The 20,334-nt window shown below is 39.5% G+C and overlaps 1 protein-coding gene across 1 annotated transcript in view; it reads left to right on the forward strand.

The window, feature by feature from the left end:
- Positions 1–1,650: 1,650 nt before the first annotated feature.
- Positions 1,651–20,334, forward strand: part of ORC6 (origin recognition complex subunit 6) — a 42,268-nt gene continuing 23,584 nt past the window's right edge. The window contains exons 1-2 of the mRNA XM_053701872.1: positions 1,651–1,749; positions 4,692–4,821. Of these exons, the coding sequence (XP_053557847.1) occupies positions 1,685–1,749; positions 4,692–4,821 (195 nt within the window). The 5' untranslated portion in view covers positions 1,651–1,684. The remainder of the gene's footprint in view (positions 1,750–4,691; positions 4,822–20,334) is intronic.

The following is a 20,334-nucleotide window of genomic DNA, read 5'->3' on the forward strand; positions in this document are numbered from 1 at the left end:
GGAATGAAGCCGTGGACTCTCCTCATATTAAGAAGGAAAACATTAATTATGCTTACCAGATCATTTTCTTTCCTTCTGTATGAAGAGAGTCCACAGCCCCCGGCCGTTTTTTTTCCGTTGAGCGGACCTAAATTTTTGTTTATTCTTCTGGCACCCTTTATACCCTGATATTTCTCCTACTGTTCCTTGTACCCGTGGCAGAATGACTGGGATATGAGGGAAGTGGGGGAGGTATTTAAGCCTTCGGCTGGGGTGTCTTTGCCTCCTCCTGGTGGCCAGGTTCTGTATTCCCACAAGTAAGGAATGAAGCCGTGGACTCTCCTCATACAGAAGGAAAGGGAATGATCTGGTAAGCATAATTTATGTTTTTGAATAAGTAACTGATATTTTCAAAGGGTTATTAACCATTGGGCCAATGATTTCACTATGAATATACACACGGTAGATCCCCCTTCATGAGATGAAATTGTTTTTAGCCTGGCCCAATGGAGTTTTGGGCACAGAAATTGATACCAACACTAGCATAGGTGCTGTAATTACCATTTTTGAATAAGTAACTGATATTTTCAAAGGGTTAATAACCATTGGGCCACCATTTTTGAATAAGAAACCAACTTCCATGAATAAAAAACAGAATATCATGAATAAGAAACAGCTTGAATAAGAAACCAACTTCCTTGTCATTTTATGCATTTTATTTTTACACTATAATGCCCCTTTGCCATACATTAAAAAATTGTGTTGCACAATAATATTACGTCATATGTTCTTGTTTTTTTTTTTTTGGGGGGGGGTTTAAAGGGACATTAAACCCAATTTATTTCTTTCATGATTCAGATAGAGAATACAATTTTAAACATTACAATTAACTCTATAATCTAATTTGCTTCATTATTTAGATATCCTTTGTTGAAGAAATATAAATACACATTGGTGAGCCAATTACATGAGATATCTATGTGCAGCCACCAATCAGCAGCTACTGAGCCTATCTGGATATGCTTTTCTGCAAAGGATATCAAAAGTAAATTATAACGTTGTTTAAAATCGCATGCTCTTTCTAAATCATGAAAGAAAAAAATTGGGTTCATGTCCTTTTAAGTGTTTTACATTGCAAACTGTTTTCACCAACTTTCATGGTTCAGATAGAACATACCATTTTGAGACTTTTCAATTTACTTCTTTTATAAAACTGTTTTCGTTCACTTAGTAGTATCCTTTTTGAACCATTCCCTATAGGTAGGCTCAGAAGCAGCAATGCACCACTGGGAGAAAATTGATGATGACTGCACATTTGCTTATCAGATCAGATGCGTTCAGGCAGCACACAGTGAAACTTTTTTTTTTTTAACTTGTGTGTCCCTTTAATCGTAGATATAACCATTTCAACACCCTCGTTGCATGATTTGTACCCATTAGTCGTCACAAGCGCGATATTCCCCCTAATTACTCTCTCTCAGGGACAAGCAGCCAAATGGTTAAGATTCTAAACATCTTCAGAGAACTTTGCCTAGAAGGTTTACGTCACGGATTAAAAATACGTATACAGAAGAACACATGACAGGAACGCACCAATCGGATCTTTCATATCCGGTACTAACGCTAACCAATTGCAGTGCATATTACTTCTAATTTCCCGCGAAAGTTATTGCGAGTGATCTGTCGAGTTTTGCTGTCACAGGTTATGGATTACGAGACTCTGAAGAGACTGGCTCCTAAATTAGGGATTACTTCTGATAGAGTTTTATTGTGAGTGTCCGTTGTTACAGTGGGGTGTAATGTAAGCGTGACTTTACAGGACTGAATTAGTTGTGCTGGAGTATCTTTTCCAGTGGGGACAATTGTTAAAGGGCAAAACCTCAACTAATGCAGCAATCATTTTAAAATGTCCGTCTTTTTGTTGTTTTTCACGTAATTGTACCCTGTAATAAGGCGCTACCATGTATGTAGTTGAGATTGTATTAACTGTGATATATTGATCATGCATAACATTTAGAAGCCCACGGTGATTTTTATTTTTTTACTATTATTTTAAAAGGACATGAAACTTTTTTTTTTCCCTTTCATTATTTAGTAAGAGCACGCAATCTATTGTTTGATATCCTTTGTTGAAAAGCATTTATAAATAGGCACAGTAGCTGCTGATTGTTGGCTGCACATAGATTCCTCATGTGATTGGCTCACCCATGTGCATTTCTATTTCTTTGACAAAGGATATCTCAAGAATGAAGCAAATTATATAATAGAAGTAAATTGGAATGTTTAAAATTGTATTCTCTATGAATCATTAAAGAAAAAAAATTGGGTTTCATGTCCCTTTAAATACTTTATGGCTGTGATAGCCAACTCCATTAAACATAGGGCAGCTTATCAATAATTTTGGAGCATTAAAGGGACAGTCTACACTAAAATTGTTTAAAAAGATAGATAATGCCTTTACTACCCATTCCCCAGCTTTGCACAACCAACATTGCTATATTAAAAAGTTAATGTAAAGTTGAATGACTGAGTGCTCGGTTTTTAAAAATACTATTAAAAACAGGGGCACTTTCATTCATGAAACTTTACATTGCAGCATTCTTTTAATACTTGCCTTTTTCCTTAGGAAACAAAGACCGGCGATACTCTGCCTGCAGCTCCTCTGTACTTACCACAGCAATGATGAAATCGGCTTCCTCCAATCGTTGCATGGCTTCTTGAGATGGACTCCCTGGGGTGCAAGCCATGATTGGAGGAAGTTGGTTTTGTCATTGCTGAGGTAAGTACAGAGGGGCTGCGGGTGGAGGATCGCCGGTCTTGGTTTGCTAAGGGATAAAGGTAAGTATTTAAAAACAACGCTGCGATTTAAAGTTTAATGAATGAAAGGGCCCCTGTTTTTAATAGTATTTTTAGAAACCGGGCACTTATTCATTCAACTTTAGATTCACTTTAATATACTTTATAACATTTAAACCTCTAAATTTCTTCCTGTTTCTAAGCCACTATAGACAGCCTCTTATCACATGCTTTTGTTATTTGCTTTTCAAAACAGGAGACTGCTTGTTCATGTGGGCCATATAGATAACATTGTGTTCGTGCCCAAGGAGTTATTTAAGATTTAGCACTAAATGCAAGTAAATAGATAATAAAGTAATGTGATCAAGGGGCTTTCAGAAAATGCTTAGTTACAAGGTAATCACAGAGGTAAAAAGTATATTAAAACTGTGTTGGTTATGCAAAACAGGGAAATGGGTAATAAAGGAAATATCTATTTTTTTTTTTTTTTTTTTTAAAACCATACAAATTCTATTGTAGACTGTCCCTTTTAAGTGCCGCATATGTATGTTAAACACACACATCATGTTTCCTAAAAATGTCCAGAGACACAGTTGGATTTAGATAAAGTTGTAGGATACACTCTTTCTCCAAAGAGCTTTTTTGAGTTGTGGCCAACTTGTTTGATTGTTCTTTATAATTCCCACTCTTCCCCATGGGTCACAAAAACATGGAGGGCTGCATGTGGGCCATGAGCTTCCAGTTGGCCATCTCTGCCTTGTGGTGTGTATATGTATGTCTCTATCACGATAAATGAAAATGAGCTATTTTTAAACAATGTTATATACTACAGTAAGTAAAATAGATTTAGGAACACACTAAAGGGGAGGAAAACAATTACAGCACACTGTTCTTTTCACTGACCGCTTTACTTTTTGAAAGTATTCCAAAAAGTTTATTCACAATGTTAAAAGCAGTTATATGTTCACACTAGTAGCAACCTAAGAAACTATATATACACACAATTTATAGTCCAGGATGTATAAAACACTTAAAGGACCATTAAACACAGTAGATTTGCATAATCAACAAATGCAAGATAACAAGACAATACAATAGCATTTACTCTGAATTTCAAATGAGTAGTAGATTCTTTTCTAACACATTTCAAAGTTATGTATATTTCCACTCCCCCTGTACCATGTGATATCAATCAGCCAACCACAAATGCATATACGTATAGTCTGAGTTCTTGCACATGCTCAGTAGGAGCTGGTGACTCAAAAAAGTGCAAATATAAAAGACTGCACTTTTTTTAATGGAAGTAAATTGGAAAGTTGTTTAAAATTACATGCTGTATCTGAATCATGAAAATGTAATAAAACCTGAGTGTCCCTTTTAACAAGTTAAACAAAGAATCCGTTCCTTATATTAAAAAGTGTCAGTTTTATTAAGTACAGTTTAAAAACTGAAATCTTGATGGAAACGGCATAAGATAACAAAGCCATGGTACACCGTACTGGTATTCCTTACATCAAACGCGTTTCCGCTGCTGCCTTTGTGCACCATGGCTTTTTCTGCTGTTTCCTTAAAAGATTTTTTTTTTTTTTTTTTAAACTGTACTTAATAAAACCTGAATACATTTTAATATAAGGAACAGACTTTGTTTAACTTGGTGATGCCTGATTTTAGGAATGTGGACGAGTCCTCTTTCATGTCCCCCTTTTTAGCTTACTAGAGCTTATTCAGGATACACTTTGCACACATCCCACCTCCCCCCTATCTCACATGGAAGTGAGCCTGGATCGCGCCTCTGGGAGAGGAGCTACGAATAAAACGCAACTTTTTCTCTCTGTGCTATTAACTCCTGACTAGTAAACTATAGTAATATTTTTCAGCATATGTGTGTGTATATAATATATTTATATATTTTATAGAAAAGCTGAAGAATATTTACGGCTTGCTCAGGTGAAATGCAGTGGACTCTCTGGGAGAACAACAGCAACTAGTAATGCAGCGATTTGTCTGCAGCTGGCTGCCACATCACTAAAGCACCCAGTCGACAAGGTAAAATCTCACATTACATATGGTTTGTGCCCAATGTATTTTTTTCCCTCTTGGTTTCCGATGTATATACGGTAATCGCCTTCTAATGAGAAATGTATCGCCTGTTTACTGATGTCGATTTTATTGCTGCACACTTTGCTGATGTACACACAAATGACAAAATGGCACTTTTATGGAACAAAACGATTGTAAACTGCATTGTAGTTATCAATTTCTTATTTCACTTTATGGTTCCAAATTGGACTTTTTTTCTTCTTTTTTTTTTTCCTTTTTTTTACCTTCTAAAAACACCAACCTTATGTATGTATAGTTTTGCTGCCATTAACTTTATGCCGAAAGTAAGAATTAAAATACCAAACCCTATAAAAATGGCATTGTAAATCTGGTTTCAGATGGTGTTAAACTTTTTTTTCTTTTTTTTCTTTTTAAAGTGACATTCCAGTTTACTTCTATTATCTAATTTGTGTCGTTCTTTAGATGTCCTTTGTTGAAGAAATAGTAATGCACATGGGTGAGCCAGCAGCTGCTGAACCTATTTAGATATGCTTTTCAACAAAGGATATCAAGAGAATTAAACATATTAGATAATAAAAGAAAATTTGAAAAGTTGTTTTAAAATTGCATGCTCTTTTTATATCATGAAAGAGGGAAAGATTGTGTTTCATGTTCTGTTAATGTTTTAACAAAAGACAATCTAAGAAATAATCAAGGGTGGATTTGTCCGAATGGTTTTAATTTTTAGAATAACTCTTCAGATTATTTTTCCAGTTATATCAGACCATTACTCATTTGGTTATTTATCATTAGGTATGCATAGATATAGATAATTGAAATTATTGGGAGGTAAACTATCTCCAGTTTAATAGGGTAATCATTCATATTTCATAAACTTTTCAGTTCTACTTTATTGGAAGTAAAAAAATTACCTTAACAAATTCGTTATTTTAATGCTTGCCCTCTCCCTCCTCACACTTGTCCTTGTGTAGATCTATACCACTCCAAAGCTACTCGAAACTTAGTATGGGTTGATTTGCAGTGGAGCAATGGCCTTAAAGGGACAGTAAAGTCAAAATTTTAAACTCATGATTGAGAGAACAATTTTTAAATTCTAATTTGCTTCATTCTTTTGATATCCATTGTTGAAAAGCATACATAGCCTCAGAAGCAAAGCACTACTGTGAACTAGCTGCTTGTCTCTGTCTCACCCAATGACAGTGCCAGTTGTCCTTCAACAAAGGATACCGGGAGAGTAAGCAAATTTGATAATAGAAGTAAATCTGAAAACTGTATGCTCTATATGAAACCCAAGTTTTCTTTCATTATGTCCCTTTTTAAGGTCTATATTTCAACTGTTTATTTAAAAAAAAAAATAGTGCTGTGAAGAAAGGGGCATGTTGTTTTTGCAGGCACAAATTCAGTTTTGAGACCTACGAAATCCTTAATATGTGATATCTTCAAGATAGCAATTTTGCCCAACATAATCTAACAAACTGGGAGAGCATGACATAAATGGATTAAATTAATTTAATACCAAAAAAAAATACAATGCAGCCATGAATATACAGCATCTTGCTGTATAATTCAAAACTAGTCTATATTTCAGGATAAATAACGCTTAGACTAAAATGTTTTCTCTTGTAAGATGTATCGAGTCCACGGATTCATCCTTACTTGTGGGATATTCTCCTCCCTTACAGGAAGTGGCAGAGAGCACCCACAGCAGAGCTGCCTATATAGCTCCACCCCCCAGTCATTCTCTTTGCCTACTCTAAGTAACTAGGAAGTGCAGAGCGAGTGTGGTGACAAAAATGTTAGTTTTTTAGTATCTTAAGCAAAAGTTTATTTTAAATGGTGCCGGTGTGTACTGTTTACTCTTTGGCAGAGAAAGAGATGAAGATTTCTGCAAAGAGGATTATGATCTTAGCACTTTGTAACTAAGATCCACTGCTGTTCTCACAAGGGCTGAAGAGTACAGGAAAACTTCAGTTGGGGGAACGGTTTGCAGGCTAAACTGCATTAAGGTATGTTCAGTCTGTTTTTCTAGACAGACTGTGTTTATTCTAGAAAAGGCTGGCAATATCCCTATGGGGAAAGGGTAAGCTGTATTCAGACACTTGGATAGGAATTTCAGCTTGCTTGAAGGGCTCATTTGTTACTGGTGACACTGTTAGGAAAAAACGTTTTTTGTTTGTTCAGTAAATGATGCAATTATAACGTTTTTTGAAAGGGACTGAAGGGGTCATTGTGGTTTGTGTTAGTTTTTTAACCCACATGGTTAATTAAGAGACACTCGGGTGTTTTTCTAATAGGCCTCAAAACATCGAGTGAGGTGGGAAGAGCCTATTTTCGCGCCTCAGTTGCGCAGTTTCTTTACCAAGAGTCATTCAACTGCTTTTCTAGAGGTTCCTGCTGTGTTTGAGGGCTGTAAAGGAGTTTTTTCCCCACAAATCGTTCTTAAGGGCAGGTAGGCGCCACAGCAGAGCTGTAAGTCTTTTTTTTTTTTTTTTTTCAATCCGGTTTTGCTATTAAGGGGTTAATTGTTTATTTGCATAGTTGTGCAAAGTTACTAAGGCTGTAAGATAATACTGTAAAAATTTCGTTAAGTTTACTACTTTTTTACACTGTTTTGCAGAACTTGTGCAGCTTTTTTTCTCTTAAAGGCACAGTACCGTTTTTATTTCTAAGTGTTATTTACTTTGATTACAGTGTTTTCCAAGCTTGCTTGTTACATTACTAGCCTGTTTAACATGTCTGATACCAAGGAAAATCCTTGTTCAATATGTTTGGAAGCCATTGTGGAACCCCCTCTTAGAATGTGTCCCAAATGTACTGATATGTCTATAAATTATAAAGAACATATATTAGCACTTAAAAATAGAGCAATAGATGATTCTCAGTCAGAAGTAAATGAGGGTTCGCCATCTAGCTCTCCCGAAGTGTCACAACAAGTGACGCCAAGTACCTCTAGTGCGTCACATTCATTTACTTTACAAGACATGGCCACTTGGCTCTGGGTTAAGGAAAAATGCTAAGCTGTCTCACGCTTTAATAGCCGTTTCTGATATGCCCTCACAATGCTTTGAAGGGGTGAGGGATTTGTTATCCTAGGGAGAAATTTCTGATTCAGGAAAGACGCTTCCTCAGACAGATTCTGATATGACGGCCTTTAAATTTTAAGCTTGAACACCTCCGCTTATTGCTTAGGGATGTATTAGCAACTCTAGATGATTGTGACCCTATAGTGGTCCCAGAGAAATTGTGTAAAATGGATAGATACTTAGAGGTTCCTGTTTACACTGATGTTTTTCCAGTCCCTAAGAGGATTGTGAATATTATTGCTAAGGAGTGGGATAGACCAGGTATTCCGTTCACTCCCCCTCCTGTTTTTAAGAAAATGTTTCCCATATCTGACACCATAAGGGACTCATGGCAGACAGTTCCTAAGGTGGAGGGAGCTATTTCTACTCTAAGCGTACAACTATACCTATCGAGGACAGTTGTGCTTTCAAAGATCCTATGGATAAAAAATTAGAGCGTCTCCTGAAGAAAATTTTTGTTCAAGGTTTTCTTCAACCTATTGCGTGCGTTGTTCCTGTAACGACTGCAGCTGCTTTCTGGTTTGAGGCTCTAGAAGAGGCTCTTCAAATGGAGACTCCATTAGAGGAAATTATGAACAGAATTAAGGCCCTTAAGTTGGCTAATTCTTTTATTACAGATGCCGCTTTTCAACTGGCTAAATTAGCGGCAAAGAATTCAGGTTTTGCCATTTTAGCACGCAGGGTGTTATGGCTTAAGTCCTGGTCGGCTGATGTGTCATCTAAATCTAAACTTTTGAACATTCCTTTCAAAGGTAAGACCCTATTCTGGCCTGAACTGAAGGAGATTATTTCAGGCATTACTGAAGGGAAAGGTCATGCCCTCCCTCAGGATAGATCAAATTAAGATGAGGGCCAAACAAAATTTTCGTTCCTTTCGGAACTTTAAGAGTGGTCCCGCTTCAGCTTCCTCTGCTACAAAGCAAGAGGGGAATTTTGCCCAATCCAAGACAGTCTGGAAACCTAACCAGGCTTGGAACAAGGGTAAACAGGCCAAGAAGCCTGCAGCTGCCTCTAAGACAGCATGAAGGGGTAACCCCTGATCCGGGACTGGATCTAGTAGGGGGCAAACTCTCTCTTCGCTTGGGCGAGAGATGTTCAGGATCCCTGGGCTTTAGAAATTGTGTCCCAGGGATATCTTCTGGAATTCAAGGGGGAGATTTCACATTTCTCGATTGTCTGTAAACCAAAGAGAGGCGTTCTTACGCTGTGTAGAAGACCTACATACCATGGGGGATGATTCGCCCAGTCCCAAAGGAGGAACAGAGGCTAGGGTTTTATTCAAACCTGTTTGTGGTTCCCAAGAAAGAGGGAACTTTCAGACCAATCTTGGATCTCAAAATTCTAAACAAGTTCCTCAAAGTTCCATCATTCAAGATGGAGACTATTCTACCTCTGATCCAGGAGGGTCAATATATGACTTCCGTGGACTTAAAGGATGCGTATCTACACATCCCTATTCACAGAGATCATCATCAATTCCAGAGTCGCCTTTCTAAACAGGCATTACCAGTTTGTGGCCCTTCCTTTCGGGTTGGCCACGGCTCCCAGAATATTCACAAAAGTGCTAGGGTCCCTTCTGGCGGTTCTACGACCACGGGGCATAGCAGTGGCGCCTTATCTAGACGACATCTTAATTCAGGCGTCGACTTTCCAGCTAGCCAAGTCTCACACAGACATCGTGTTGGCTTTTCTGACATCTCACGGGTGGAAGGTGAACATAAAAGAGTTCTCTCTTCCCTCTTATAAGAGTTTCCTTCCTAGGGACTCTGATAGACTCGGTAGAAATGAAAATATTTCTGACGGAGGTCAGAAAGTTAAAACTCTAATCCACTTGCCGAGTTCTTCATTCCATTCCTCGGCCATCAGTGGCTCAGTGTATGGAGGTAATCGGACTCATGGTAGCGGCAATGGACATAGTTCCTTTTGCCCGTCTACACCTCAGACCACTGCAACTATGCATGCTTAAACAGTGGAATGGGGATTATGCAGATTTATCTCAACTGCATCTGGACCAGGAGACCAGAGATTCTCTTCTCTGGTGGTTGTCTCACGACCACCTGTCTCAGGGAACGTGCTTCCGCAGGCCAGAGTGGCTGATTGTAACGACAGATGCCAGCCTGCTAGGCTGGGGTGCAGTCTGGAACTCCCTCAAAGCACAGGGCTTATGGTCTCGGGAGGAAGCTCTCCTCCCGATAAACATTTTAGAACTGAGAGCGATTTTTCAATGCGCTTCAGAAGTGGCCTCACCTTGCTGCGGCCAAATTCATCAGGTTTCAGTCGGACAACATCACGACTGTAGCTTATATCAATCATCAAGGAGGAACAAGGAGTTCTCGATGGAGGTAACCAAAATAATCCGGTGGGCAGAGGATTATTCTTGCCATCTCTCAGCAATCCACATCCCAGGAGTAGAGAACTAGGAGGTGGATTTTCTAAGTCGTCAGACTCTTCATCCGGGGGGAGTGGGAACTCCATCCGGAGGTATTCGCCCAGCTGATTCAGCTATGGGGCACACCAGAATTGTATCTGATGGCGTCTCGTCAGAATGCCAAACTTCCTTGTTACGGGTCCAAGTCCGGGATCCCAAGGCGGTACTGATAGATGCTCTAGCAGTGCCTTGGTCCTTCATTCTGGCTTATGTATTTCCACCGTTTCCTCTCCTCCCACGTCTGGTTGACAGAATCAAGCAGGAGAGAGCTTCGGTAATTCTGATAGCTCCTGTGTGGCCACGCAGGACTTGGTATGCAGACCTAGTGGACATGTCCTCGGTTCCACCGTGGACTCTGCCAATGAGGCTGGACCTTCTAATTCAAGGGCCGTTCACGCATCCATATCTAATTTCTCTGCGTCTGACTGCTTGGACATTGAACGCATGATTTTATCAAAGCGTGGTTTCTCTGAATCGGTCATTGATACCCTGATTCAGGCTAGAAAGCCTGTCACCAGGAAGATTTATCATAAGATTTGGTGCAAATATCTTTATTGGTGTGATTCCAAAGGTTACTCGTGGAGTAAGATTAGGATTCCTAGAATATTGTCTTTTCTCCAAGATGGTTTGGAGAAGGGATTATGTGCTAGTTCTCTTAAAGGTCAAATATCTGCTTTGTCTATTCTACTTCACAAATGTCTGGCAGATGTCCCAGACGTTAAAGCATTTGGTCAGAATCAAGCTTGTATTTAAACCTGTTGCTCCGCCATGGAGCCTAAACTTAGTTCTTAAAGGGGTTCCGTTTGAACCTATGCATTCCATAGATATTAAGCTTCTATCTTGGAAAGTTTTGTTTTTAGTAGCTTTCTCTTCGTCTCGAAGAGTTTCTGAGCTATCTGCTTTACAAAGTGATTCCCCTTACCTTGTTTTCCATGCAGATAAGGTGGTTTTACGTACCAAACCTGGGTTTCTTCCTAAGGTTGTTTCTAATAAGAATATCAATCAAGAGATTGTGGTTCCTTCTTTGTGTCCTAATATTCTTCATCTAAGAAGGAACGTCTGTTACAGTCTTGATGGGGTTCGTGCTTTAAAATTCTACTTACAAGCAACTAAAGATTTCCGTCAAACATCTTCATTGTTTGTTGTTTATTCTGGTAAACGGAGAGGTCAAAGGGCTACGGCTACCTCTTTCCTTTTGGCTGAAAAGCATCATCCGTTTGGCCTATGAGACTGCTGGACAGCAGCCTCCTGAAAGAATTACTGCTCATTTTACTAGAGCTGTGGCTTCCACATGGGCTTTTAAAAATGAGGCTTCTGTTGAACAGATTTGTAAGGCGGCGACTTGGTCTTCGCTTCATACTTTTTCCAAATTTTACAAATTCGATACTTTTGCTTCTTCGGAGGCTATTTTTGGGAGACGGGTTCTTCAAGCAGTGGTGCCTTCCGTTTTTAAGGTCCCTGTCTTGTCCCTCCCTTCATCCGTGTCCTAAAGCTTTGGTATTGGTATCCCACAAGTAAGGATGAATCCGTGGACTCGATACATCTTACAAGAGAAAACATAATTTATGCTTACCTGATAAATTTATTTCTCTTGTGATGTATCAAGTCCACGGCCTGCCCTGTTTATTAAGACAGGCATATATATTTTTATTTTTAAACTTTCAGTCACCACTGCACTCTATGGTTTCTCCTTTTTCTTCCTAGCCTTCGGTCGAATGACTGGGGGGTGGAGCTAAGGGGGGAGCCATATAGGCAGCTCTGCTGTGGGTGCTCTCTTTGCCACTTCCTGTAGGGGAGGAGAATATCCCACAAGTAAGGATGAATCCGTGGACATCACGAGAAATAAATTTATCAGGTAAGCATAAATTATGTTTTTTAAATAGAAACTTAGATTTTTCCTCAACATTTTATTAAAAAAAAAAATACATTGTGCAGGTAAGGTTCTTTCATTTCTAAGCTCTTGAATATTCCACTGCACTATTTAAAAATTGGAATGTCAACATTCAGGTAAAACTGTTTACATTGATAACGAAACTTACAGGAAATGAATCTGTGTGTTACTGATCTTATGAGATTGCTCACTGGCTGACAACCACTCCCCTCGCTCTTTTGGACAAGAAAATGAGATTTTATTTGACAGGAGCAGAGAAGGAGGCGCCACATTGAACAATATTGTCGTGTAAATAGAACAGGAACAGATAATTCTCAACTCGCAGGAGAAGGGGCACTCGTAGTGCCATTAACAGCAGGCCGGGACCTCTTAGTCGCCCGACAGACTAAGCCACGAGGTACGGAATCAGATCACGTAGGCACGTCTCACAGATCAGGTAACGGCAAGCTCCCAACGCCTTCAGATAGTAGCACCAATCGGCTGGATCAAAAGAAGGGGTTGTGTGTGAGGGGCTCTGCAGCCACTCGTAGAATTAAGTGCTCTAACAGCTCAGCACCACCAGTGAAACTTATTACACAGAGCAAGGGTGTGTATACTAAATTTTTTTTATTTAAAACAAGTTAAAAAACAGCAATGCATTTCTCGGCTACACAGCCGTTTCATCAGGCTGTGAAGATCATTAAAACCCCTTGCTCTTTATACCTCTGTGACGAACCAAGGTTATCCAACCCTGTGCCAGTCACTTATTTGGCACAGAAAGGGTTATCAGCCCCCTTTTACTGTCACCAATAGGTCACAATCTAGCCACACCAGGCAAGCTTGTGATTCAGTTTAGTGGGTGCAAGGGTTAACCACACTCCCTAGTCTGTACTAGACGCAAGAGAAATGCCCTAAACTCCCTTTTAATGCCACCCACACTAAACCAACAATCCTATAGCTCCAATACTGCCACCACTTAAAATTTATTAAAGGGAAAATCCTAAGAAAAAACCCAGACTTTACACATTAACTCTCTAAATACAATTTTGCAGAAAATAACCTAAATTATACAGTTCTAATATTCTAGTCTCTTTTAGTAACGTGGTTCAATTATTAGACAAAGGCCAAACTTAATAAAGGAATTATTTATTATGCACAATGCATTATTAATAAAAAGTTGTTACAAATAAAATTACACACGCAAACAGTGTTTTAAAATAAAAAGGAGAAAAACAGAATTGAATACTTTCCTAGATTCAAGCTCTGTGCTAGGGGCTGGCATGAAAATGATGGCTCCTTACTCTGCAAAACAGCTCCCCTTGTAAGAATGAACACCTTATTGTTAAAAGTTTTCACTAAAGATTGTGAAGATACAATGTCTACATTAAGGGATGCTATGCAAAATAGAAACAAGCTTAACAGTAATCTTTTTACAGAGGATGAGGTTTTGTTAGCATTATCAAAAATAAATGTTACAAAGGCAGTGGGTCCTGATAATATTCATCCAAGGGTTTTAAAAGAACTTCGTTCAGTGCTAACTGTCCCATTAACTGATCTGTTTAATCAGTCACTATTAACAGGAGCTGTCCCAGATGATTGGAGAATAGCAAATGTAATACCTCTTCATAAAAAGGGCAGTAGAGAAGAATCTGGCAACTACAGGCCAGTTAGTTTAACTTCAGTAGTAGGGAAATTAATGGAAAGCCTCTTAAAGGAAAGAATTATGACTTACATAAAGACAAACAATTTAGAGGACCAAAATCAGCATGGTTTTACTTCAGGGAGATCATGTCAGACTAATCTAATTGACTTCTTTGATTATGTAACAAAAGTATTAGACAAGGGAGGAGCGGTTGATGTAGCATATCTAGATTTCAGCAAAGCATTTGACACCGTCCCACACAATAAACTTATTCACAAACTATATCTCCTTGGTCTAGATTCAAAAATTGTGAACTGGGTGGAATGCTGGCTTAAGGACAGAAAACAAAGTGTCTTAGTAAATGGAGTTCATTCAGCAGAGGGGGCTGTTACTAGTGGTGTTCCTCAGGGGTCAGTTCTGGGGCCTGTTTTGTTTAACATATTTATCTGCGATATCAGCAAAGGGCTACAGGGGAAAGTATGTCTCTTTGCAGATGATACAAAAATTTGCAACAGAGTGGATGTTCCAGGGGGGGGTAGACAAAATGAGAAGTGATATACAACAATTGGAGGATTGGACAAACGACTGGGATCTAAAGTTTAACACAGCAAAGTGTAAAATAATGCATTTAGGGAAGAAAAATCCAAATGTTAATTACAGACTCAATGACACTTTACTGACTGTTACAGACGAGGAACAGGACTTGGGAATTATTATTTCAGATGATTTAAAACTTAGTAAACAATGTAGTAAGGCAGCGAGTAAGGCTAGCAGAATGCTTGGATGTATTGGTAGAGGTATTTGCAGCAGAAATAGTAAGGTTCTTATGCCACTTTATAGATCATTAGTTAGGCCTCATCTTGAGTATTGTGTGCAGTTCTGGAGGCCATATCTTCAGAAGGATATTAACAAACTTGAATCTGTGCAAAGGAGGGCTACCAAAATGGTACATGGTCTAAAAAATAAAACTTACCAGTATAGGCTCAATGACCTAAATATGTATAGCTTAGAGGAGAGAAGGGAAAGAGGTGATATGATAGCAACTTTCAAGTACATTAAAGGGTTTAGTAAAACTGAGGCTGTGGGTATTTTACATAAAATGGAAAATTCAAGAACAAGGGGTCATGAGCTCAAGCTAAAGGGTAGTAGATTCAGGAGTAATTTGAGGAAGCACTTCTTTACAGAAAGAGTGATTGATTTATGGAATAAACTTCCTCAAGAGGTAGTAGCAACAAACACTGTGGGGGACTTTAAAAATGCATGGGACAAGCATAGGGCTATCCTACGAACTAGATAAGTTTATACTGTTAGGTAAGGTGGGGCAGACTTGCTGGGCCTATGGCTCTTATCTGCCGTCAATATCTATGTTTCTATGTTTCTAAAAACATAAGATTCTTATACCATTTTCCAGAGATCAGGTTGCCTGACCACACCCTCCTGGGCGGGCTAAGAAACCCACCCCCTGTCTTTATGCCCTTCAATAGACTAAGTTCTTGCCTGAAATTATACAATCCATTATAATTTCTGCTAGGTAACTATTTCTATATTTACATATCGGGAACCTCTTAGTTTCATTGGGAGAATCGGTTTGATATCAAATATGCCATAGGTTGTCATATTTACCTTCATTTAAGGTTATAACAGTTTTAACACACATATGTACATAATATACCAATGTCCTTTCAGTGACCTGGTCAGTTTTTGTGATGGAGGCCCTGTTTTGCATCATGCATTCTATTGACAGCCTAAGCCATAAACCCTTTCCTGTGTATTTTCTGAAACTAAGAGCTTGAGTGGGTTTATGACTCAATGCATACACAATAACATTTGGTGGGGCTATTTAGGAGGCTCCTGGCACTTCAAAGAAAACACAAGTCACACTTCTTCTTGAAAAACAAATAACTGTTTTGAGTTCAAGCTACACAGAATTAACCCCTTCTTAACTAAATCCTGAGGTTTTCAGAATACCAAAAACAAACACGCCCTTATCAGAGAGCATTTCATTGGGATATATATCTATATATCTATCCAACATAATCATGCAATACATAAATAGCTTGCAAATAAATACCATCAAATTGTAATTTTCATATTGTGTATTTGCTACTGTAACGTTACAAACATCATGGTTGATGCAATAAATTTATCCCCAATATACTAAACATTGATTACGGCACTTCCGCCTCCTAATGACAGAGTGCGTGTATTTAGCTAATCTTATAATTGAATTGCTGACCGCTATTTCCTTACATAGTGTCGCACCAACTCTAAGATCAACTAGTGCGACAAGTGCTATAGGGTACAGAGTCTATGTTCTACACTAAGTGATGTCAGAATAGTATACTAATACTCATAATCTTAATGCTCCATATTCAATTGGAGCTAATGTTAAAAATAATTCAGATATAAGAAGTTAGTATAACCTAATATAACCCATAGTGTTAGGGCTCAAAAGAAAATATAGGTTACCATTAACAGAGATTTGACACTATACTACATCATAGTAACCAATATATGCAATCATATAATAACTATTGGTCTAGTACCCCTCACAAATCTATTAGTAATCAACCATATGTAAGAGTACCGTTGAGTACCAATACTCAGGATAGGTACGCATGCCCTGTTGATACTGCACCCCCTTCTTGTGAAAGTATCAATACTCATAACAGATATAGTGTTTTAAACAACACCAAACCCCAACAATATTATAACGTGCCATCAAATTCTCTTATGGGTCACACTGCCACGAATACTTACCCATCATCACGTCTAGGACAACAAGCATGGAAACAAGACAATAGCCAGTTACCTAGAACACCGTCCCACAAGGGAAAAAGGCCCCACGGAAACGAAGGTGCACAGGACTTAGTACAGCCCTCAAAAAGGCAAGACTACAGGGACTAGGTAAAGGCATCTTCAATCTATCATCTCATACTTTCACAGATGATGAGATTAGGGTTCTAGGTAAATGACTTTCTTTTAGTCTGACAAATAAACATAATGTTTACATTTTAGATTGAGTATTATTAGTATACTATTCTGACATTACTTAGTGTAGAACATAGACTCCGTACCATATAGCACTTGTCGCACTCGTTGATTTTAGAGTTGGTGCGACACTATGTAAGGAAATAGCAGTCAGCAATTCAATTATAAGATTAGCTAAATACACGCACTCTGTCATTAAGAGGCGAAAGTGCCGTAATCAATGTTTAGTATATTGGGGATACATTTATTGTATCAACCACAATGTTTTTTCATATTGTGTATTTGCTACTGTAACGTTACAATTTGGTATTAATTTGCAAGCTATTGATGTATTGCATGATTATGTTGAATGTATATATCTCCAATGAAATTCTTTCTGATAAGGGCGTGTTTGTTTTTGGTATTCTGATTGGGTAGAGGGAGGTATAAAGGGCAAGGGGTTTTAATAATCTTCACAGCCTGATAAAATGGCTGTGTAGCCGAGAAACGCGTTGCTGTTTTTAACTTGTTTTAAATAAACTTGTTTTAGTATACACACCCTTGCTCTGTGTAATAAGTTTCACTGGTGGTGCTGAGCTGTTAGAGCACTTTTAATTCTACGAGTGGCAGTAGAGCTCCTCACACACACACCCTCTTTTGATCCAGCCGATTAGTGCTACTATCTGAAGGCGTTGGGAGCTTGCTTTTACCTGATCGGTGAGACGTTCCCACGTAATTGGATTCCTTACATCGTGGCTTAGTCTTTCGGGCGACTAAGAGGTCCTGGCCTGCTGTTAATGGCACTACGAGTGCCCCCTTCTCATGTGAGTTGCAAATTGTCTGTTCCTGTTTGCCTAATGATACTGTTCTACAGGATCTCTATCTGACCATATCATTGGGAGAGCTGGCGCCACCCTGAATGCTTGTGAATCATTACTTCCGGATATCATTATTGTTTTCATGACTGCACCTCTCTAGGGTTCTATAGCCCTATCCTATCCATTATTTGATAGGAGCATGCATTGTTCAAGCTACATCTTAAATTATTCTCTTGGATGTAGCAAATAGTTAATTCCATAGAGTATATATATATTTTTTGGAATTTTTTTTTTTTTTTTTCTGATTAGTGGTGGTTGGAAAAGTGTTTATAGTAGATTAGTATGAGTTCGCATAAGAGTTACTTACATATGGATAAGTGAAAGGCAGGTTTATGCTTTGTAATTTAAAAGGGAATTAAACAGCTTGTTGGCCTAGAAAGGCTACAAAAGCAAATTACAGCTGCTGCAAATCAAATTTGAGCATTTTGAAAACCCAGGTTACAGATTGTTTTTGGCATGTGAGGCAACACAAATTAACAGGTTATGTCCTTTTTTTTTTTTTGTTTTTTTTTTGTTTTTGTTTTTTTTAAGGGACACTGAACCCATTTTTTTTTTCTTTCGTGAGTCAGATAAAGCATGCAGCTTTCTAATTTACTCTTATCAATTTTTTTTCATTCTCTTGGTATCTTTATTTGAAAAGCAAGAATGTAAGGTTAGATGCTGGCCCATTTTTAGTGAACAACCTGGGTTGTCCTTGCAGTTTGGACAGCACCAATAAACAAGTGCTGTCTTGTGTACCGAACCAAAAATTGGCTGGCTCCTTAGCTTAGATGCCTTTTTCAAATAGATGGCAAGAGAATGAAGAAAAATTGATAATAGGAGTTGTTACGGTACCAACAGGATACCAAGGGTTAACACCAGATGAACAATGTCCTGCATAGGGAATCAGCAACTCACAACCCAGCCAGTTTTTCCCCTCAAACATGAGACCAGGCTTCACATCAGGTTTACAACAAAATGACATTTATTAAAGGCTAGATGCCTAGTATTTATACAGGTTTGACCCCAGATGGGGGGGGTTGAAAGACTGTTGTACATTAGATGGAGGGAACACGCCCTTTGACATGATACAATAGAATACCTTGCTCAAGCTGATAACAACTTGAACACAAGACACACACTTGGCTTCTCTTATCACTGAGGCGTCTGCTCTCTAGATGTGATTAAACAATGGAATGTTTATTACTTAAACGTAATTATAGCACACAATAGCTGAGGCCAGCAAACCTGTCTTTAGAAATTAGCTTCTTAAAGCTAAACACAGTTAACTCCTTCAGTCCTGACAGAAGGGTCTGTCACATAGCTCCCCCCTTGTGGAACCTGGGGATGACCGGACTAGGAGGTGGTAGGCATGTCAGTTTGCCGGGACAATCCATCTGCATTCCCGTTTAGCTTACCGGGCCGGTAGCTGATGGTGAAGTTATAGGGCTGGAGGGCTAAACTCCACCTCAGCAATCTACCATTGTCTCCTGAGACCCGGTTAAGCCAGACTAAGGGATTGTGGTCCGTTATGAGGGAAAATTCCTGTCCGTATAGATAAGGGTTCAACTTCTTCAGTGCCCAGACCAGGGCTAAACATTCCTTCTCTACTGCCGCATAACTCACTTCCCGAGGTAACAACTTTCTGCTTAGGTATGTGACAGGGTGCTCTCCTCCATCCTCCCCGACTTGACTCAGTACAGCCCCCAGTCTATACATGGAAGCATTTGTATGAATGAGAAAACGTTTGTTAGGGACTGGGGCAGCCAAGACAGGGGCATTCACAAGGGCCTGCTTCAGTGCCTGAAACGCGGCTTCACAAGCTGGAGACCACAGGACCTGTTTGGGGAGGTTCTTTTTAGTCAGGTCAGTCAGGGGCTTGGTGATAGTACTGTAGTCTGGGACAAAACGTCGGTAATACCCGGCCGTCCCCAGGAAGGCTAGCACTTGGGTCTTAGTGATAGGTGTGGGCCAGTTAGCCACAGCCTCTACCTTGGCTGGCTCCGGTCTCTGTGTCCCACACCCCACTCGGTGACCCAAGTACTGTACTTCAGCCATACCTAGATGGCACTTGTCTGGTTTCAAGGTCAGGCCAGCGGCCCGAATCTTGTCCAGAACCACCCCTACATGGGTAAGGTGTTCTTCCCAGGACTCACTGTAAACCGCAATGTCGTCCAGGTATGCACAAGCAAATTCCTGGAAGCCATCGAGGAGTCAATCCACCATACGCTGGAAGGTAGCCGGAGCATTCCTCATCCCAAAGGGCATGACCTTAAACTGGTACAGGCCGAATGGGGTGACGAATGCCGACTTGGGGATAGCATCCTCGGCCAGGGGAATCTGCCAATAGCCTTTACACAGGTCTATGGTTGTCAGATAGCGTCCCCTAGCAATACGGTCTAGTAATTAGTCTACCCGGGGCATCGGGTAAGCTTCAGTGGTGGTCCTCTCGTTGAGCCGCCTGTAGTCCACACAGAACCGGGTGGTTCCATCTTTCTTAGGTACCAGGACTACAGGTGAAGCCCAAGGACTATCGGAGTGCTCGATCACTCCCATCTGAGCCATCTCCTGTATCTCCTTCCGCATTCCTTCTCGGACTGCTTCGGGTATACGGTAGGGAGGCTGTCGCAGGGGATTCTGTCCAGGTG

Source organism: Bombina bombina, chromosome 1 (genome assembly GCF_027579735.1).
Source record: "Bombina bombina isolate aBomBom1 chromosome 1, aBomBom1.pri, whole genome shotgun sequence".
NCBI classification, from domain to species: Eukaryota; Metazoa; Chordata; class Amphibia; order Anura; family Bombinatoridae; genus Bombina; species Bombina bombina.